This window comes from Diadema antillarum, unplaced genomic scaffold, assembly GCF_040938485.1.
Source record: "Diadema antillarum isolate AM-2024a unplaced genomic scaffold, OU_Dant_1.0 scf00000014, whole genome shotgun sequence".
Classification (NCBI taxonomy): Eukaryota; Metazoa; Echinodermata; class Echinoidea; order Diadematoida; family Diadematidae; genus Diadema; species Diadema antillarum.
The window spans coordinates 5816737-5840177 of record NW_027270903.1 but is presented as its reverse complement, the minus strand read 5'-3'; the positions used below and the strand labels follow the sequence as shown (position 1 = coordinate 5840177).

At 40.2% G+C, this 23441-nt stretch overlaps 1 protein-coding gene across 1 annotated transcript; it reads right to left on the bottom strand.

Annotated features, from left to right (window-relative positions):
• Positions 1-4245: 4245 nt before the first annotated feature.
• Positions 4246-22705, bottom strand: LOC139723060 (DNA-binding protein SMUBP-2-like). Its single transcript, XM_071634337.1, has 15 exons — positions 22577-22705; positions 21265-21437; positions 19493-19691; positions 18770-18887; positions 17637-17804; positions 16476-16679; positions 15671-15895; positions 14588-14685; positions 13857-14039; positions 13111-13229; positions 10072-10290; positions 7868-8044; positions 6804-6984; positions 5493-5622; positions 4246-5163 (listed from the first exon to the last, which is right to left on the bottom strand). The coding sequence occupies exons 1-15, from the start codon at positions 22651-22653 to the stop codon at positions 4246-4248; spliced, it is 3189 nt and encodes a 1062-aa protein (XP_071490438.1). The 5' UTR covers positions 22654-22705.
• Between the last annotated feature and the right edge of the window lie 736 nt (positions 22706-23441).

The window sequence follows — 23441 nt, the reverse complement described above, 5'->3', positions numbered from 1 at the left end:
AGCAACATAATACAGTGGACTCCCATTGTAACGAAGTCCTTGAGACCGGTAGTTTTCTTTCGTTATATCGAAATTTCGTTATCACCGAACAAATAATCAATAGAAATACATAGAGCGGATATTGTTGCGGCCTGAATTTTTACTTCGTTGTAACCGGAATTTCGTCATAACTGTGTTCGTTACAATGGGAGTGCACTTTAGTAAATGATTTTCTTGTTTTTTGTTTTTTGTTTTTTGTTTTTTGTTTTTTGTTTTGTATTTTTGTTTTAAATACCACAGCTGTACTGGAAACAATGGAAACATGAAATATGACTCTTCTTTGCTGAAATCTCTCCACTGGTATAGAAATGCACATTTCAAAGAAAGTGAACTCGAGTTATAGAAGCAGAATTGCACTTTAATGACAACATAATTCTCACACTAGCCCAGAAGAGGGCGCTCTTACTGCACTTTTACAAAGACAGGATCCCTCAATTTTAAAAGCACCACATCTGGAGGGGACAAAACATACATAGGGGAGCCATAACAATATAAGGACCCAAAAGCCTTGACAATATCCCTGTTTCTCACAGGTTTCTATCATGTTTCTCATTATACATGTATCAAGATACAAAAACAAAGTAATATAAAGATCTGGGACCTGCAAAATTGCCTCATTATATGGGGGGGGGGGGGGGGGAGAGGGTGTGTTATATCTGACCTCTTTTATAACAAAGTTCCATTGTACATGGAAACTCCATACATACCTATGTCTGCTTTGTCAACTTGGGCAATTGTCCTACACACAGACACAATGTACATAACACAGATTGCACTAAATTTAACACAGCCCGAATCTTGTGGGTAACATTAGAGGTAGTCTTCTTTCAAGGACACTCGTGCTGTTGGTAGCACGTACAGTCATGAGCAAAGAGCCAATGAGAGCTGAGGCCAAGTCAACATGAATGCCTTTCAAGATCTACTGGTAATGATTATGACGATTAGTCATGACCAGGAGAAAGCAAAACCCACTCACTGCTCTTGACAAATTCTCTCGTTGAATAATCCAGTATTAAAGTCATTTCCACTAACAAAATCGCTCGATTCACCCATTGACAGTGAGTGCAGAACATGTATACATGAGCTTGCTTGGATGGCACTGTGCTAAATGATAGTGAGTTTTGCTACCAAATGCTGGTTGTAATATTTAGTCATTCAAAGGAATTTGGTCAGGGCATCGTTTTAGGAAAGTTGTCTGTCTCTGACAATCACCATAGTTAACAGTCAGTGACCAGAGCTTCTCAGCCAATCAAAACCTAAAGAGACTGATAACTTGTCATGTCTGACAATTTTTAGACCTCTCACTGGGTCGTGGCTCTCAATGGTGGCTTGATGGGTTTCACGTATCGACTTCTGCTTGCTTCTCATACAATCTCTGCAGGTCTCACATCTGCAAATAATTCTCCTTTAATAGACACACATGCTAAAAAATAAAACCAACAATTATTATAAAAATAATACACAATAGATTCAGTGTCTTTCCCATTTCAAATCTAAGTAGACCAAAATAAATGATTTCACTCAAGTTAAAAAAAAAAAAATTACAAGGACATTTTTTCTGTTCAAATTCCACTCAGAGGCCCTCAAGAGAGATTCCATGACTTCATCACTCAAAATTTCACGTTTTCTGAATCGACACCAACACAAATGTAGTCCCCCTAAATTAAAAAAAAGCAAGTCCAGTCTCTGTGATGAGGTTTATTTTGCAGAAGGATTCACCCTCATCAGCCACAAATAATTAGTTTTTACCAGACTTGTATGGTCTGTTTAATATTTTTTCTCCCAGATTTATTTCAGTATCTTTGGTTTGGGCTGGTCCACTTTACTCACAGGGGCGAGACCCGTGGTAGGACAGTCTTTAACCATGGAGGTTCAAGAGAATGGAGTCACAACCATCTTATCTCCTTTACTGGATGTTCGATGCCGCCACTCCAAAATATTTGAAGTACAAATGTACATTGTATGTGCCAAACTGGATCTGCCTCACAGATAGGAAGACAATTGACTCATATTTCATTGCATATCACTAGCCACTCTGTCAAAGGAAGATATGTCATTATGATGGTAGTTTCTTTTCACCATGCATACTTATAAAATATGAGCTGAACAAAAATGGTAAAGGCAGGAGGATGCTACGAATAGAAATTACACAAAAATTGATGCATTTTGATTTCGCGAATTTCACAAGAGCCAAGAATCCCGAAAGTAAAATGGACACGAAAGTTCTCGTCTACACTCTAATGCATTGGATGCCAGTGGGAATTCGCAAAAGTTTCATTCTGCAAATATTTCTCACTTTACATTATCTGATATGACAAACTATTGCACAAAGTATTTCCTCTAAAGATCTTTTTATCTCTGTTACCAGCCATACTTGGATCTGGCCATGGGGAAACTCTCCACATGGAAGCACAGGTGTTGACTATTAAACTGTGTTGAAGGCTCCCTACCTTACCATCATCTGTTTATATTTCAGTCACCACAGAGTACTGTAAAACGAGGAATGTTCGCGTGCATTTTAATTTCGTTAATTTCGCGAGCGCCAAGATTCGCGAAATTAAAATGCATGCCAAATTTCTTGTCTACACTACGGTATATGCATTGAACACCAGTGGCAATTCGCGAAAATTTCATGCCACGTAAAAAGCCGTCGGCTCCAATTCGCGAAAATTTCGTGGCGCGAATATATCATGTTTTACAGTACAGTAATGTAAGTTCTGTCTACAGGGTTGGTCTGCACTTGATTCTTTCCTCACTCGCCCTCGACTGGTACAGCAACAATGAAACCCATTGAGGACGGTTTGATTTTGCTACAACACACATTTCCCATAGACGCTTGTCCGAGTATACATGTACTCGGGGCTTGTCCTCGAGGGGTTAAGCTGAAATCCTAGAGCAATGACATACACTGTTGTGATTACAATGTCAAAATTACCCCTAGCTACCAAGTCATTGTAAATGGCCCTAAGGCTATACATGATGAGGGATTAGTTATACATTGTACTAACTCTCTCACTGCCAAATAAGATGGACACATAGTGCATTCGTGTAACTGCCACTGGTTTCCTCAATCCTCTGTGTCTTTTGAGTGCCAATTTCCACAGAAAATCCCATAGTATTGTACACACTGTCAAAAGTCCCTGGCACAGAAAGGGTTAAATGTTATGAGGGTCACTCAGTCAGGGTTAACAGGCAATTTACTAAACATGACTTGACTTGAGTTGAGACTTAATTAACAGAACAACACATAGCTCATTGACACAGACTTCCAAATCTTTAACTGAAAAGTAGGGACAATTTGGCTCAAAATTAAGCAAAAAAGAGCAGTTCCTATAGGAGTAAGTAGTACAGTGGACTCCCATTATAACAAAGTCCTCGGGACTGGCAGTTTTCTTTCATTATATTGAAATTTCGTTATAACCAAACAAATAAACAATAATGAATCACAGAGTGGATAACGTTGCGGCCCAAATTTTTACTTCGTTGTAATCGGAATTTTATTATAACCATATTAATTATAACAGGAGTACAATGTAAAGAAAAATATGAAAATCCTAATGAAACAAGAGCTGGGAATGGTCAAAATTCAGATTCTTTCCTCTAAGTTCAGAATGGTTGGGAGGTCGGTTGACAAGATTCACTAAAAGCCAATCATATTCAATAACTTAAACTGATGGCATCATATCCCAGAACACATTACGTGTGATTTGAGTTGAGAATTCGTTGAAAATATAGCTCTTGTATTATTGATATCACTAACATGAAAGACAGGAACTAGAAGTTTCTTCAACTTTAATGAGGATTGTACGAATATGTGATACTTGAACAATTATTTCCTATCAGTACAGAGACTCCAACTCTCCCGTTTTCGACGGGAGATCTCCCGCCAAAAACCCATTTTTGCAAAATCTCCCGTTCTCCCGCTTGAGATTTAATTTCTCCCGCCCTGGCTCTGTGTCTCCCGTTGGAAAAAAATTTCTTACTTATTGCTATTGTATGTTGAAAAAAATAAGCCTTAGATAGCTCCAGAGAGCATCTAGAACCCTAGGAATTTCGCGCTTCGCACACATCAACTTGGAGTCTCCCGTTTGCTAGGGGTTTCAGGCGGGAGAATCTCCAGATTAGAAGGTGCTTTGGGTTGGAGTCTCTGTCAGTACACTACAAGAGATGATGGTTTTAATTGTAAATGATTGCATAAGCAAGGAACTACTTTTTCTTCTGCTTTCTCTGTCGCTGTTCCCCAAGCTGTCCCAGGCGACGCTCCATCTTCTTCTGCAAGTTGGCCCGGTGTGCAGGGTCCACGCGCTTCTCCCGTGGTCCCCCGCTGCCATTGGTCACTACGCCTGCCTTCAGCGTCTGGTGCCTGACGTGGGCGCGCGCCGCCTCTTCGCAGCCGTGCACTTCGGGCACGTGGTGACGAAAACAGTAGCGCTTGGCGCAGTGCGGGCACCCCTGCCCTGTGAGGGCGATCTTCTCACGGCAGCGCACAAAGTTGCAGCGGTTGTCCCGCTCCACGGCCAGTGCCACCAGTGCATCAAAGTCCTCCTCCTCCTTCGCATCTTCGAGGGAGTGCTTCTGTTTGGCCTTCGTCTCCGCCCGGTTGCGACGGCGACGCCCGCCGGCGGTCGCGGAGTTCTGCCGCTCCTTCTCCTCGCGGATCTTCTCACACCTGATCTCGTGCAGAAGCAGATTTCCCGGGGGAAGTTTCTTGGGGCAATACTGGCATTTTCGCAAATCAGAGTCTGGTTTGTCTGACCCTTCCTTTGCACCCTCTCTGACATTTTCCTTCGTTCCTTCCATCTCGGCTTTCTCCACGCTAGCCTCCTTCAAACGCTCCTCTGCCGCCACTTCCTCACATTCCTCGTTCTCTTTGTCTTCATCCGATAAATTCTCCATCACATTCTCTGTCCGAACCTCTGTAACAAATTCCTCCACATCAACATCCAGGTCCACAGTCAGGTTTGTGTCGGCACATCCATTACTGCTCGGGGGTGGCAGATCACCTGCTTGGGATGGGACTCTCTCTGGCTGTGCAGGAAGCTCCCCCTTTTCCTTGGTGACAACAATGTGCCGGTCTGCAGCCACCCCCGTACTGACATGAAAGAGTCCAAGGCCCTCTGCAAGCTGGATGTCAAGAGTCAGATCAGATAAAGCACAAAGTTATTTGTAGGTAGATAATAAAAGAGCGGCAAATCAACAGGAACAATATTAAAAAACAATATTTTGAGAGTTTGAATGGAGATGGTGATTTTGGTGTTGAGGTGATGATATACAGTCAAACCTGTCTATAGTAGCCACCAACGGGAGGCGAAAAGAGTGGCTGTTATAATGTTTTATATATCTTAACATATAATGAAATTATACAAATTCCTGTCACTTAATTGATGTGGGAGCATGATCCAGACAGGTCCTACAGGGGTATACCAGAACTCGTTATCAGCATTGAAACTTACTTCATGGACGACAAATCTCTGATGGGAATTCAGCGAAGTCGGGAAGGAGACGATCCGTTCTGCCGTTTCCTTCCTAAACTCCGCCAGTCTTCTCTTCACCTCATTCCTGAAAGTAGCATCTTCTTTACTCCTGGAAATGAAGAGATCGAACGTGAAAAACAAATTCTGTATATGCCACATATGTAGAGAGTCTAATTTATCTGTGAATCGGAACTTCCTGGAAATTTTGCCAGTGCTTAAAATCGCAATTGCAGAGTACAGTAAGGAAAGAAAAATGTCCACGTGCACGTCGCATTCATGTCAGGATCAGAGCAAATATCTTTGCTTGTTAAATTTGCACACAGCACCAAAGAAATATATGGCATATACAGTAAATGCTAATCTCAGTCTTTTTAAATTGGGGTCATCATCAAAAAAGAAAAAGAAAATCTCTTCAATGATCTACTGCATTTGTTGCCTATCATTAATAGGGAATGTGTTTACAAATATTATGAAAACCATTACATTCAATTACTTTCTCTTTTTTTTTGCAGTAGCTTTAATATCAAAAGTTCATATTGATACAAATAGATCTATCCGTTTCTACATTAAAACTATTCAAATACAGGCAAAAGAAACAAACAAGCAACAAATATAGAAAGATATTATTCACGCTGCTGGTAAATGTGCCCCAGAATTCAGATTTGAATCATTATCTGTACATATTTTTTCATTATATAAACTGTAATAATGATCTTGAATAACTTTAATTTTCTTCAAGAACGTTGTACCATCACATAGGCAGGAGTGTGACTTGTCATAGCTGCTTAGTTATTACATTCACACAAGGAGTGCTTTCAATAATACATCTTGTTTTCTTGGCAATCATACACAAATTGATTCATAGCATTGCTTTTTAAAACCATGAATCTTGCTCACAACTTTCTGAATTTCCTTGAGACTATCTGCCCTGAAGAAAACTGATCCCTCATGAGTTTGCTCAAAACGCTTAAATGCCTGGAGAAAAACATTGTTTTTTCTTCAAAAATACAACTATTTTATTGCCATATAAATTTTGCTCATTTGATATCTTCGCCAATTAATCATTTGCTTATTTCCTTCAGGAAGTATTCTTAACATTAAAATAGAATATATGAACAATTATAATGTCTTTCATTTTTTTTTTACTTTTTTCCCCAAGAAAATTGGGTTGAGGTGGTTACTGTTACAACTGAACAACATTTCAGTATTCATATAATGTATTTCTCTCTGAATCAATAAATTCCAGCTTCACATGATTTCCAACCATGCAAGAGAGTGTGGTCCCCTGACCTTTGAGCTGGATCCACTGAACTTTGACCTTTGCCCTTCTCTTGCCTCTGCCTCTGCTGACCTCCCCTGTAGTCCTTGGGCCTCGCTCCGGCCGACTTTGAGGAGGAGGGGGAAGAGGCGGGCCTCTTGGACTTGAAGACAAGATGGTCGGGCCGAGGGGCGCTGGAGCCCGACTCCAGGACTGTGTGGAGAGGCGAAAAGTTTGCCCCATATCAACTTTTTTCTTCTCAAAGAGCTGAGAACATAGTGGTTGCTATAGCAACATATGATCATATTTCATGCACTACATGAACTCACAGTAGCTCTATGAGATCAGACTTTCTCTGTTGTTGTTGATGTTGCTGTGGGGTTTTTTTTTTCAAACACGTGAGTCCTGAACTTACTAACAGTGCTACTGGTACAATAAACAGTGTTATCAGTGTTTGTGGGTGTATTGTGGTAAAATCAATGATGGGATAAATGGATGTTGTAGTCATAAGATTATCAATAGCAGTGGTAGTTGAAGTTGAAGTAGCAGTAATAGTATCAGTGGCGGCAGCAGCAAGTAGTCGTAATAATAATGAAAGCACTTGCAGTAGTAACATTAGGGATCATGGTAGTCGTAGTATTAGTAGTAAAGGTAGGGATAGTTGTTAGTAGTAGAGGTAGTAGTAGTAGTCGTAGTAGTAGTAGTAGTAGCAGTAGTAGTAGTAGTAGTAGTAGTAGTAGTAGTAGTAGCAGCAGTAGTAGTAGTAGCTACTAGTAGTAGTAGTAGTAGTAGTAGTAGTAGTAATAGTAGTAGTAGTAGTAGTAGAAGTAGTAGTAGAAGTAGTAGTAGTAGAAGTAGTAGTAGTAGTAGTAGTAGTAGTACTACTAGTAGTAGTAGTAGTAGTTAAAGTGTAGTAGTAGTAGTAGTAGTAGTAGTAGTAACAATAAAAATATTGTAGTAGTGAAAGCTACAGCTTCACATTGCACACATGCAATATCAAACTGCAGTGATATTCAACTTTAATTGATCACCCAGTTACACACCCTAAAGCCTACAGTGACACTAGCTGATGAGAAAAAGGAATTTCAGTCTTCACCTTCCTCGTACTCGAACGCCGTCCGCACCTCCCCATGCTCCGTCATGTAGTCAAGGAGACTACGAAGGAAGGCGTGCTTGCCCACGGTCTCCGAGTCGCAGACGACGGCCAGGTGGCGTCGCGCCCGCGTGATGGCGACGTTGATGCGCCGGTCTTCTGTCAGGAAGCCCACCTCACCTGGAAAGGGAGGAAAGATTAGAAGCTGCTCTTCCATTCTTTTCACCTTGCATCCAAATATATATTTGTCAAATGTGACCGAGCATCACAAAACCAACAAAAAGTCACATGCACTGATTTTGTGTTAGGACTGATAAAAGGTAAAATGGGTCAACCCAGCCAATCTTTAGTTTTTCATATTTTCTGAACTAGCAAGTCTTTTTCTATGTTATGCTAAAGTTTAGGATCATAAAATATGTTTTTAGCAGTTTTTCTCAAACACTTTTTTGGTGGAATAGTTGTGATTAGGTGTTTCTCATAGTTTTTTTCATTTCTTAAAAGCCCTGTCCATACTCTTCACTTTCAACTCTAATAACTTTAGAAAGAATGATGTTACTGCATAGAAAGTTGGCACTAATTAACTACATAATGTGTTAATAAAGCATGCTCAATTTCAGCTTAATCTGATAATCCCTGCATTGTTGTTGCTCCAATGTTTATCATCCTCTTTTTTGTTCCGTTCATGGCACAGCTAGCACGGCTTTGCAAAGATTAAGCGCTTGAAGAGACCCTGTACTTGAGAGTCTCTTTTCTCAGTTCACACTTTCCAGAGTGTGCGCTTTCTTTCCAATATTAGGATAGGTTAGGAGAGTCCATTTGAATTGAGTTTTATATCATTTTAAAGCTTAAAATCTGCTCTTTCAGAGTCTGCTCTTAACTAAAGATTCATGTCTGGCAACTTTTTGTTGGTTTTGTGGTGCAGGGTCACATATTTTGTCTTCTGTCTCTTTCTACATCTGCACAAGCTTATCTCTCCCTATCTCTCTCTTTTTCACTTATTTCACTTTAAATATTGATATCTCTCTTCCTACTTCTGCATTCATCTCACCTATATCTCTGTCTCTCCCTTCTTATCTCTCTTACTATATCCCTCTCTCTCTCTCTCTCTATCTCTCTCCCCATCTTTCTCTATCTCTCTCTCTCTTTCCATCTCTCTCTTACTATCTCTTTCTCTATCTCTCTCTTTTCCTATCTCTCTATTTATCAATCTCTTCCTATATCCCTCTCCTCTCTCTCTTCTTATCTCTATCACTATCTCTTCCTATCTTTGTCTTCCTATCTATCTATCTATCTATCTATCTATCAATCTACTTACCTATTCATCCATCCCTCTACCTATTCATCCATTTATCAATCAATCAATCAAGCAATTAATCCAGTTTTCCAGGAATCCATTCACGTATCTATTGACAATCTATTCACCTATCCCATGCATTAAAAGTAGCTTCTCCGTCATCACTCAACATTCAACCATCTTTACCCCTGGCTTTTGTAATAAAATAACTCTGTCTAGCCAATTCTTGTTAGAGTCAACAATCTATCCATCCCTTCATCCATCCATACATCTTTTGGAAAAAACAACAACAACAACAACAGCACATTCTGTTTCTTCTGAAAACAAAGTAAACATCACATCAACAGCGCACCTGCACAAGAAACAAAAAGACTTTTGATACAGCACTTGTACCATGCTTGTGAAATATCTAGATTCATTTCTGTCGCACCTGTTTGCCCCCTTCTCATTTACATGATAGGCCCTGTTGTATAAAAGTTGAGATCAAACATGGGAAAATCAATCATAAGTCAAAACATCAAACATAAGTCAGAAAATCAAACGTAAGTCTCTGAATACTCAAAACTAATTGGCTGATATCAGAGTTATGTGTGAGATTCTGACTTAAGTTTGATTGCATCTTTTATAAAGCAACAGGGCCAGGGGTGTTTTGCTGGAGAGATACTGTATACGCAAAATATTTCACAGGGGGGTTTTTTCGCGAAATTCGCGAGTCACGGGCTATTTGCAAAATCTAAGACAAGCGAAATTGACTCTGATCACGCTATGAATATGACGTACTTGTATACATTTCTCCATTTGGGACAGGACTCCACAATCGCGAATTTAACCACTCGCAAAATCGTCAGGAAGTTCCGATTTGTGAAAATTTAGACTCGCTAAATATATGGCATATTCAGTATACCCCACTCACCTCTGTCGTTGGAGCGAACCAGTGAGATGACGACGGCCTCCTTCTCTCGGCCCTGGAAGCCGTCCACAGACTTGATCTCCAGGCCGGGGTACTTGGCCGACAACCTCAGCCGCAGGAGGTCCACCTGCAGGTTGTACGGCGCGATGACGCAGACCTGTGCAGGTGTGAGTCCACTGGAGATGAGGTTGTCAACGTGGTGAGCCACCAGATCAGCTTCCCCTGAAACAAAAAATATCTAATATTAATGAAATAAACAAAGAAGGGACATATGCATATCTATTGTAAAAACAGGGGAATGCTTGTTTGCATCTTAATATTGAAAAATTTTGGAGGAGCCAAGATTCACGCAATTAAAATGCATGTAAATGTTCTTGACTACATTATATGCACTGAATGTTTGAAGCAACTTGCTAAATTTTCATGCGGCAAAAAAGGCCGTCGGCTCCAATTCACGAAAATTTCATGTCTCAAAAATATTATGTTTTACCATAATCACATTCCTAATAATCTGCTGGAATAATCATCATAGGCATCATGTTCATCTTACCTCATTGTCATTTTCATTTCCCAAAAGCACATATATTATTACCATCACCACCATCATCACTATCTTATCCTATCAATGCCATCCTCCTCAAGACCCCGTCATTGTCACTATGAGTGATCACCAGAGCCATTCTAAACATCATTTGCATTGTCCCTTTTTTATCATCATAAATACTAACAGTAATTGGAGTCATTCTGAACATCATCAGTGAAGTCACTTTTTTTTCACCAGCATCATCACCATCATCATCATCACCATCATCATCATCATCATCATCATCATCATCATTACCATCATCATCACCATCATCATCACCATCATCATCACCATCATCATCACCATCATCATCACCATCATCATCATCATCATCATCACCATCACCATCACCATCATCATTACCATCATCATCATCATCATCATCATCACCATCATCATCATCATCATCACCATCATCATCATCACCACCACCACCATCAGCATCATCATCATCATCACCATCATCATCATCATTACCATCATCACCATCATCATCATCACCATCATCACCATCACCATCATCATTACCATCATCTTCATCATCATCATCATCATCATTACCATCATCATCATCACCATCATCACCATCATCATTACCATCATCATCATCATCATCATCACCATCATCATCATCATCATCACCATCATCATCATCACCACCATCACCATCATCAGCATCATCATCATCATCACCATCATCATCATCATTACCATCATCACCATCATCATCAGCATCACCATCACCATCATCATCAGCATCATCACCATCATCATCATCATCACCATCACCATCATCACCATCATCATCATCATCATCACCATCATCACCATCACCATCATCATTACCATCATCATCATCATCATCATCATCATCACCATCATCATCATCACCATCACCATCATCATCATCACCACCATCACCATCATCAGCATCATCAGCATCATCACCATCATCACCATCATCATCATCACCATCATCATCATCACCACCATCACCATCATCAGCATCATCATCATCATCACCATCATCATCATCATTACCATCATCACCATCATCATCACCATCATCATCACCATCATCACCATCACCATCATCATCATCATCATCACCATCATCATCAGCATCACCATCACCATCATCATCATCATCATCATCATCATCACCATCATCAGCATCATCATCATCATCACCATCACTGTAGCCGCTACTACCACCTTGACCATCATCAACAATACTGTCACCACCATCACCATCTCCTCCATCAACACCCTCATCCTCACAACCACCATCATTATTACGAGTGGTAAGTGGAGTCATTGTAATCATCATCAGTAATGCCATATTTTCTTTTCATCAACATCATCAGCATCAACGCCATCACCATCGTCATCGCTACGAATACTCGTTGGAGTCATTCTATCATCAGTAACATCACTTTTTTCAGCAACATCAGCATCAGCATATTCATCATCATCACCACCATCACCATCATCACCATCATCATCATCACCATCATCATCATCATCATCATCATCACCATCATCATCATCACCATCATCACCATCATCATCACCATCATCATCATCACCACCATCACCATCATCAGCATCATCATCATCATCACCATCATCATCATCATTACCATCATCACCATCATCATCACCATCATCATCACCATCATCACCATCACCATCATCATCATCATCATCACCATCATCATCAGCATCACCATCACCATCATCATCATCATCATCATCATCACCATCATCAGCATCATCATCATCATCACCATCACTGTAGCCGCTACTACCACCTTGACCATCATCAACAATACTGTCACCATCATCTCCTCCATCAACACCCTCATCCTCACAACCTCCATCATTATTACGAGTGGTAAGTGGAGTCATTGTAATCATCATCCGTAATGCCATATTTTCTTTTCATCAACATCATCAGCATCAACGCCATCACCATCGTCATCGCTACGAATACTCGTTGGAGTCATTCTATCATCAGTAACATCACTTTTTTCAGCAACATCAGCATCAGCATATTCATCATCATCACCACCATCACCACCATCACCATCATCACCATCATCACCATCATCACCATCATCACCATCATCACCATTATCATCATCGTCATCATCACCACCATCATCATCATCACCACCATCACCATCATCACCATCATCACCATCAACATCATCACAACCATCACCATCATCACCATCATCACTATTACCGACACCACCATCATGGCCATCATCACCGTCACCGTCACCATCACTATCATCTCCATCATGATCATCATCACCATCATCATCGTCATCATGATTATCGTAACTACTACCAACACCACTACCACCACAACCATCATCAATATAATTATCATCATCATCACCACCACTGACTATAGCCATGGAGGCATAATCACTACTGGCTCTCACCTTCGTTACCCTTGGAAACCTCCTCCTCCAGCTCCAGCTCTGTGATGTCGCATCCCGCCGTGTCGATGAGGAGGAGCGCCAGGTTGGTGTTCTCATTCTCCTCCACACCGGGAAGATCTCTGGAAAGAGAGAGAGAGAGAGATAGATGGGGGCAAAGATGGTAAGACAGGAAGAGGAGAAGCCACACCCAGCAACATGAATCATTACCAGATTACACAGGATCTTCAGAGCATCTGAGTGCTAAGAAATTGAGGATGTTGATACCGGTTCTGTTTTCCCAAATTTCAAGTTTTCATAAATTCTATGTGATACTGTGAAAAATACTTGTACCCTCGTATGACTTCTAGGTGAAACATTTCATGGAAGATGTTCAACAACAAATAAGCATGATAATTTGTGTAATGTAGACACACAAACACACAAACAAACACACACACACACACACACACAAGAAAATTATATTTTCAAAGCATGCCAGTTGATTTTACACAACATTTTTCTTCATTATCAAAATTTCAGGGCCATATTAACACACAGCAAGAACTCTACATTTTGAGCTTTCTTTATAATCAATCACCACTGCCAGTTTAGTTTAGTTGCAGCATCCGTCAGTCCCTCAGTAACGTAGGTAATGCTCAATGCTAATGGGTTGTAAGTGTCAATTTTATATATGTTATGTCTGGTAAGAAAACTAATACAAGCCCCACCCCCATCCCTAAAAATGATCCGAGAACTTAGTGTCATACTTTAAGAGGTGGCCAGCCACAGTCTCGTGTGATTCTAGCTTCCCGTCGTAGAGTTGGTCAGATGACCACTGCATGATGCTGTCGTTCATCCGATACTGCGTGGTCAACATCCGCACCACGCGGTTACCATGGAGATCAATGATGCGCTCCATCAGTGATGTTGCCAAGCCCTCTTCCGCCGCCCTTGTGAGAGGAGAATTCACACAATAATTGAAGAGACAAAGCATGACTTGCACAAGTTCTAATGTGGATTGACCTAAAGATAAGAAACTGTATAATTTTTCAGACACTGAAGTATCCACACAGCAGTCACAGTTTTTTTCCAGAGTATGAACTTCACTCAAATCTACCTGATATTGAAACAATGTTTGTCTTGGACCTTTTCAGTAACTGCCTTGCAAATTTAAAGCAATCACATATTTTCGGAATGTATACAATCATCTTTGAAATCATTAAACTAAACCAGGTGCAGCTTTAATATCAAATGTTCATAAAACATCTGGTGAATTTTCACCCAAAAATCTATCACACACTGCAAACACATCAAAACTGTCAATAGGCAATTATTTTGTGTTCACAATATTCCCAACATCCCCACATGGAAAAATATACTATGATATGAATTTTTATTTTCTCTAAAGCACCGTCTGTTTATGCACGCTTTGAACGAGTTTAAAAGAAGCTAAGAATCGGGTATGAAAGGGGTGTGGTTAATAGCATCCAGTACTAACTTCTGCGACATGATGGTGGCTGGGAGCTGGCGATGGTCCCCGGCCAGTAGACACCTGGGAGAGTTGAGGAGAGGAATCCAACAGGCTGCCTCCAACGACTGCAACAAGGCAAAGTGACGACAGATACTTAATCCATCAGATCTTGTGATATCTGGTTCTGAATACTTACAGTATAACCTTTTAAATCCATGAAGTCCCAGCAACCACATTCTGTGGTTTCGTGCTATGTGTATTATTATATACCATTCATTGCTACTGTTTCATCAAAAGTTAAAAAAAGAAAATAATACAAAAAAAAAATGAATAAATGAATAAAATATAACGATTTTCTTATTTGAGCAATGACTGTTTATTTTAGTAGCAGAAATCTCTAATGACTTCTTAACTGCTAAATTTATGACTGAATCTCAAATTGGCAATGTGTTTAAAAGGCAAGAGTTCCTGTTTCACTCTCAAATTGGCAAATTCTTTTGAATTTGATTGTGTGCAGACTTAATGAGCTCAACATGACTGTCTTGTATTGTCTACTCACTCATTGTCACATCCCAAGATATTATATGCCCTTCTTAAGCAACAGCTGACTGTGGTCATTCTCACTAGATCTATATTCCATATGCACGAACTGTTGGCTATCAAAGGATATTCTTCCCAGATACACATTGCTCTGCCCCAAGATGCCTTCAACTGTACTATTTTTGCTCAATTAACCCATTTAGGATGAGTCTCGAGTTTGCTCAGGCAAATGTCTATGGGAAATGCGTGTTGCAGCAAAATCAGTTGGTCCTAAATGGGTTAAAGCAGGTGGTGCATGATATTCAACTCAGCTAGATGGGAATGGAGTGTTATTTAGCTGCACATATAGAAAATGTAGTTATTTACACCAAGCCTGCCAACAGTATGATGATACACCAGAGGTGGACTGTACTGAACAGGAAAAAGAAGAAAAACACGCCAGATATTGTCAAACCTGCTAACAGCTGCTACTCAAGGGCAAACAAAAAAGATGGCTGCTATACACAGGATCTTTAACATGGGTTTTCTCTCGGGGGCGGAATTCTTTTTAAAGCTGTATACAGCAGGTACCTGTGCGCATTCATCGATGACCACCAGATCAAAGTGGCCTTGGTCCAGAGCACCAAGGGGACCGGAGGCTGAGGCACTCGTGTTTGTCGCCAGCACGACGTCAGCCGCGGTGAGGATGTCGCAGATCGCACGCTGCTCCCGTGACTTGAGGTCCTTCCGGAGGAACCTCAGGTCGTCACGGAGACGATGCCTCTCATCCTTGTCCCTTGTCTTGCGCATCTGGCTCTGGGGAAGAATTTTTAGACAAGGAGATAAAAAGTGATGCTCACACCACAAATTTACTGTTGACAATTTCTACGTTCATGGGTTTATAGTGTGTTTGCAACATTTCTTCAGACATTTTGGCTTTTGAGCAAGTTTTCCATGCAGCCGACTGGTATTTACCAAAAACAGTGAATGAGAAATCATTCATAGAACCATTTTATAAACCAAATAATGCACAGATTGTAAGTTTGTGACATTAGTGAAGATGCAGTGCATTGTCTCGTACTCCAATGTCATGGAAAATGTATTCGGTTGCACCTCATGCATGTTACACCATTGCAAATATTGAGTGTGCTGCATCTCCACTGAAGTACTCACATCTGCTCATTGATCGTATATTAATCATTGTAGACAAGCAGGACCTAGTTTTGAAAATCACATGAACACCGCTCTTAAAATCAGTCAAACCCATGACAGCCTTCGATGCTGTGCGTGTTCATGTGTGTGTAAGTCTAGAGGTAAGTCTTAAGAGAAGGAGGCAGAAAGTACAAGAGGTACGAGAGAGAAAGTAGAAGATCTCCTACAATAATTCCAAGCCCACCAATGCGCCATCAATGTCCCGTCGGATGTCCCTGACGATGGGCGCTCCGTCGCTGGTGGCCAGAACAGCGTCCAGTGCGAACCGCTGGATGGTGGGCAGCAGGCGGGCTGGATGACCGAGCCGGACCGGCCGGCAGGACGGCGAGGCAGCCAGTCTCTCCACCAGGTTGTCAACGGCGACGTTGGACGGTGCACAGGCTAAAACCTGGTGTCAAAATTTAGAGCAACATAACCAATACAAGAACAGTTCTTACCAATACTCAATAGAAAGGATTTAAAAGCAAAGAACAGTTAAAAGGATTTAAGCAACATATTAAACACAAGAAAAAAAAAATTCTGGGTGAGAGTAACATGTGATTTGTGTGTGTGTGTGTGTGTGTGTGTCCAATAACACATGTTTTGTTTTGTTTTGTTTTGTTTTGTTTTGTTTTGTTTTGTTTTGTTTTGTTTTCTGGGGGAGGGGCTTTGTGTTAATGGGAATGGAATGCCACATTTATTCTTTCACATGAATGGAATATACTTACTATCTGCACCTATATGTCACAGTGTATTGTATTGCACACATGACTGATATAGTGATAACATTGTTTGGGTACTGTAAAGGTAGCAAATTATGCACAAGAAAGTTTTCGCGCTCGGCCAGGTATGTTGAATTTCATGTTTTTGACTCTCCTGAATCAAAACATATAAGAACAGCAAGTAACAGGCAGACTACTCCCGCATTCATATTTTCGAGCTAGTCTCATGATGCAAAAAATGTGCAAACATTTCCACACAACCAAAATCTCCACTTTTACAGTCATCTCCCAGAGTACAGAGCATTAGTTGTTTGCCTGTTGGTAGAGTTTTGCTGGAGTCAACAACAGACATGTATCTACAGTCTCAGAAATACATGCAGCATTGCGGAATTAGAACCTTTCCCAAGTGTGGACGCACAATAAGAACATTCTATTAAATGGGATCTAAACAAATCGGGGGGGGGGGGGGGGGGATGCTGGTGGTGGGGGCAGAGGGTTGGAGTTTATTTCAGTTGTGAAAACCTGCTTTCTACCAAACAATCTGAGCCTTTGGAAACTTGGCCAACCTGTTATCTGCCATAGATGCCAAGCATCTGTATGATGTCCAGGCTTTCTAAGCCAAGTTTCTCTAACAACATCACTACCTTCATGCCCTGTTGGACAGCCTGCAGAATGACTTCAACCACGGTCGTCGTCTTGCCTGTGCCCGGTGGGCCGTGGATAACGGCGACCTCTCGCTGACCCAGGGCAAAGGTCACGGCCTCTCTCTGACTCTCATTAAGCTTCTGATTGAAATACTTCAGTCCTTCAGACTCTGGGGGCAGGGGTAAACATTTTAAGAAGTAAAAGACAGTTTATTCCGCAGTGCAGTGTAGCATTATGCAGTATGCCACATAACTTTTTGTTTTCACCTCTTGCATCATCAGAATGCAGATTGAATCTGATTCTCAAATTGTTGCAGAACACTAGCCCGATCATTAGTTTTACTTGCCTGAAAAGAGAGTCCAAAAATATTAGAAAATGATTTTAAAAAATCACTTGTAAGTCAAGGGCTTGATAAAACACAATCATTTGAATAAACAGCACACGTTGATTCACACAATTAAAAAACACATTGTAGTAACAAACTTGGTTTCATCGAGCGTTGGTGTTGCATTATTGCATCACTACGCAGTCATTATCTTTGGCTTTTGTAAGGTTGACTTCATGAGTTTGAAGGGGGGGGGGGAGTGAAAAAAGGTGGCTTCAAAACCTTTAGCTTGCCAAATTCAGGCAAGTATTTTTTCTAACTGTTCTAAAACACGTGGCTCACTTTGACTGTCATTTGCCCAGGGCAATCAGGCAAGTACATATGCTGCACCCTGGCATGTGATACTGCCATTATTAAACCCTATTGCATTTAAAGGTTTCTTGCCATGTCAACCCCTACTACTTCCTACAAGAGGAAGCAGTAAATTCAGTGCAATTACCAGTATACAATGATGCAAGGAAATTAACTGTGTACCTATGGAGATTCAATTGTACAGCAAAGGTAATACTATACACGAATGCTTTACTGGTTGAAACACTATCAACCATTCCCACTACACATGCTCCCATTATGCAATGCTACTATCAAGCAATGCTTTGCCTATGATGGCTGAAGCAACAACCTGACTTTCAATGGCTTGTTTTTCACATACCAAGTGGCTAGTTCCTTTCTTCAAGTGAAACAAACCGGATATAAAGCGAGTGCTCCCCCCCCCCCCCCCATCAAGTGACCTTTGAACTCACCCACAGAGTTTCCATCGGGAGCTGGGAGGCGCATGGGAGACCCAATCTCCCCTTCTCCATAAAGAACCTCTATGAGCCGTACTGCAGGGCCTGCCCTGTATTCATCCAGCTCATGGAGAGCTCTGTCATACACCAGGGCAATCACCAACCACGATTAAAAGATACAAAAGTCTGTCATGGCACGTTGCATAAAGTTAATGTATGGCCATATATATGATGAAATCTTATTTTTGAGTAGTAAGCTGACATTCTGTCTTTTTGATGAACCCATAGAAGACGAGTCCCGAGTATACTGAGACAAGTGTCTATGGGAAATGCATGTTGTAGCAAAATCAGTCTGTCCTCAACAGGTTAAGAAACAGCAAAAATTTCATTGGTTGGATGGGGGAGGCTATTAACATCCAGCTGTAGTGTGAACACAATGAATCGCAACATGGAACAATATCTATTCCCCTGGACAGTAAAACTGCCAATACTCCGTTTACAGCGACTCAGTCGGACGGGGCTTACTGCAAACAGGAGGCAAAAGCTCATGAAGGTAAAATCAAACTTTGATTGTGATGAACTAAGAAAATTTGCTTGTAAAAGACACTCTGTGATTAGTGGAGTGTTTCTCCTAGCTGAGAGATAAATTCCAACAACAGAAACCAATCAAGTAAAGGGAAAATCAATCTGAAGCAAAACTAAGAATGACTACGAAATTATATTAAAGGCAGATTCTACTCACCTTTTGAGTCTTCTGTATGTGACATCATTGGCCAGTTTGGTCAGTTTGTAAGTAATGTCGTGACCCCTAGACAGCCCCTCCACGTTCTCCTCGAATGCAACCGCGATGCTGGTGGCGGTGACCTTTGACACGATGCCGGATGCCAGCAGGGAGGACGACGTCGTGTCACTGTTTGAGACGCTCACGCCCGCAATATCACCTTTAAGGCGAAAACAACATCAAACGCCACGAGGGAAATTGCAGCAAATGATTGACGTAATAACAGGGAAGGATGACCAACTTTTGATTGACATTTTCTCCTCTCCTACATGCTACAAAACAAACACTTCTCTCTTCTTTAGAATGTCTGTAACTGATAGGATCAAAGTCATTTAATATCATCATGTAGTATTGGTTTAGCATGACATGACATGTACACAGGGCTCAACAAACATTCATGTACTGAAGTCTGGGAGACCCCATAGAGCAATCTGGGAGATACTTGCTAAATATATCATGCAATTCTCGGTATCGCAAATACCTAGGTGCCGTGCGCAGAGCAGCGTTTTAGATGCATTATGGGATAGCTCACAGGACAAACTTACCCCGGTTTTGGCTGCACATGCACACCAAGATCACACCCTCTCTTTATCCAGAGGTATTTTTTGTTGAAGATTTCTTCGCTTTTCATCATGTGACCAGCACATTGAAGCCTTGCAGTAGTGAACCACGACTCTAGTGACAGCAAATCAATAAAACTTTGAAACTTTCAACTCTTGTAAGCTGAATTACAAATTTGTATAGCCAAGAAAAAGGGGGTAACAACGGAAAAGTAGACAAATAACTCCATTGAATCGTATGGGAACTGCGACTCGTGTGAGACAACTGGAAGCAAACAAAGGCACCGAGAAATCCCACAGTGCATCTGTGACAGAGCTCTTCAGCGTGCGCAGAAATTATCCTCGCACTGGCGATACTGAGAATTCAATGGGCAAAACACACTTCCAGCAAAAAATCCCAGATTTCTATATTCTCTTATCTAGACATGGAGAGGTAGGGAAGTTTTCAGGAAGCCTACTGCATAATCAGGAAGACATGGCAACTCTGAGCGCAGTGCCTCTTTGGGTAGTTTGCAAATCAAACTCCTTTAACCCTGCATACATCTTTAAAGGACAAGTTCACCTTCATAAACATAAGGATTGAGAGAATGTAGCAATATTAGTAGAACACATCATTGAAAGTTTGAGGAAAATCGGACAATCCGTTCAAAAGTTATGAATTTTTGAAGTTTTTGTGCAGTAACCGCTGGATGAGAAGACTACTGCAGTGTATGAATAACTTAGATGTCACATGCGTACAACAATATAAGGAAAATATAAAGAGAATTTCACAAAATTTCATCTTATGAAAAAAGTTCACATTCCCCCGACTCGTTACCGACAAATGTTATGGGTAACATTATTCCCCCTGCCTTTAGAAAGAGCCAAGTCAAGTGCTTTTTTATTATGTGAAAAAAGTGAAAATATGTTAAATTTTCTTTATATTTTCTTTATACTGTTGTACGCATATGACTCACAAGCTGTAGTAGTCTCCTCATCCAGTGGTTCCAACACAAAAATTTTAAAAATTCATAACTTTTACATCGATTGTCCAATTTTCCTCAAACTTTCACTGATGTGTTCTACTAATATTGTTGCATTCTCTCAATCCTTATGTTTATGAAGGTGAACTTGTTCTTTAATATCATAAAATGTGGTATAATCTCCTTTTTTTGCTTTACTGTTCACCGATACCTGATCCAAAGTTGTGCGCCGGCAACTTGCCCTCTTGACCTTGCACCCTCAAAGGTTCAAAGGTCAGAACGGCTCTCCCGTACAGGCCTGTCGCCTGGCTGGCCACGTGGAGTTTCAGGAGACATATCCCCCGACGCTCGAGTTCACGAGTGGAGAGTTTTCCAAGAAGTTCACTAGGAATACACAAACACACACAAAAAAAAATAAAATCATTTTGAATTGCATTCTAAACCAATGAGAAAATACCAATTGAATTAGGACAATCAGCTGGCAGGAAATGGTATACAAGCAATAAAAAGGTAATAGTTAAATGACAAGTTTATACCTTCATAGACTTGTGGATTGAGTGAATGCAGCAATATTAGTAGAACACATCAGTGAGAGTTTGATGAAAATCAGACAGTCTGTTCAAAAGATATGAATTTTTGAAGTTTCTGCTCAGTCACTGCTGGATAAGAAGACTACTACAGTGTATAATGTCACGTGAGTAATGCATAGGACAATATAAGGAAAATATACAGAGAATTTTACAAAATTCACTTTTGGAGAAAAAAAAACCACATTTCCTTGACTTGTCACTGATGTATGTTGGGGTAGTATTATTCCCCCTTGCCTTCTGAAAGAAGGAAGTTAATAACAGTTCTTTTATTATGTGAGAAAAGTGAAAATATACAAAAGGTGGGACCAATCTTTTATTATGACCACTTCATTTTACCTCGGTACTCTTTCTTTTTTTTTTTTGAGTACCAGGTATCTCAGCCATTTCAAAACCTACTTTCATCAAACAAGCTTTTATTACTCTTAGAATCTCATGCTGTTTCATATTTCGTAAGTGGTTTCTAAATATCTCACAAAAAGTTACAATCTGAATCCCCATTCTCAGCTAAAACTACAAGTGTATATGCACCACATATTAAAGGTCCTGTTTAACTTTGGGAGCAGTGATTTAAAAAATGTTCAAGATATCACTTTTGATGCATATGTGTAGGTCAGTTGTATCACAAAACATCCTACCATATAAATTTTTTTGCAATAAAGCCTAAAATAGAAGGAGTTTTCTCATTAAACCATAACTGCAGACTGTTTAGTCTGGAAACATTTTAATTACAACTATTGTTGACATTTTGTATATATATATACATGTATTTAACAATACTTAACATCGACTATACTGATCAAAATATTTACATTGGTTGTTTCTATCCCTAACTCACATTCTAGAACTATTTTAAAGCACTACTGCTGGGTTTCTGTTTCATCAGCAAATGGTAAAATTATGCCTTTAATATGAAGTCAGATAAGAACTTCTCACCTTGTCTGCTCCACTTCTGCCTGACGCTCCAAATTCAGAAGTTCGAGGTGCTTTGCGACAAACTCTCTCACAGCCATACTTGACTCAAGAAAAATATTTTTGACGGCAAAAGATCCCTGGAGTCACACCATCTTACCGCTACTCGCAATTACCTGCTGATGTAACTGTACTGGTTCCTTTTGGACAAGAACAGATAACATTTACCATGGTATAAGGTAGTTATTTCACATACATGTAGGTACATTATTAAGACCAGTCACCACATTATTCTTACAAGTCACAGATATTTAAGCTGACAATACATACTGTAGAAAATTTGGCAAATAATTTACAAATTTGACACTTGCTTACAAATGAACAATTTGAAAATCTGTGCACACTTGTATGGTGAACTTATTTATCTTAAATTGTGATTGATTTGTGATATATTCATTTATCAACTAATCACACTACTCTGCATATGATCTGCATACTGCACAGCTATACACATCGCAGAGCTGTTTTTAATCATGATGTTTACCGTGAACTCGTTGAAACCGAGTCTTAATTATTCTTTACTAATCAATAAGTGAGACCTTGACCAGTGAGTGTCTATTGCCAAAATACTTGATTTCAAAGACTTGTGTGTAAAATTTACACATCTTAACATATGAAGAAATTGACAATTCAGACTAAAAGTTCAATTTCACTTCAACGTACTACAACTCCTGGACCCTGCTCTTTCAGACTAACACAATTCGACAAATGAATAAAAGTGGAATTAAACACGCTTGAAACTACAACTGATGACGAGAACAGTTTTGTGGTAAATTCACTTCTGACAACAGAATCAAAATGACAGCACAAATTTTTGCCAACTAGAACT

Bases quoted from the DNA above. Each gene is read 5' to 3' on its own strand.
- LOC139723060 (XM_071634337.1), bottom strand. From the start codon at position 22,653: ATGGCTGTGAGAGAGTTTGTCGCAAAGCACCTCGAACTTCTGAATTTG. The intron at 17,805-18,769 runs GTGGGTGAGTTC...CTGCCCCCAGAG, and splicing joins CAGCTCCCGATGGAAACTCT to TCTGAAGGACTGAAGTATTT. The intron at 8,045-10,071 runs GTGAGTGGGGTA...CTCCCTTTCCAG, and splicing joins GGTTCGCTCCAACGACAGAG to GTGAGGTGGGCTTCCTGACA.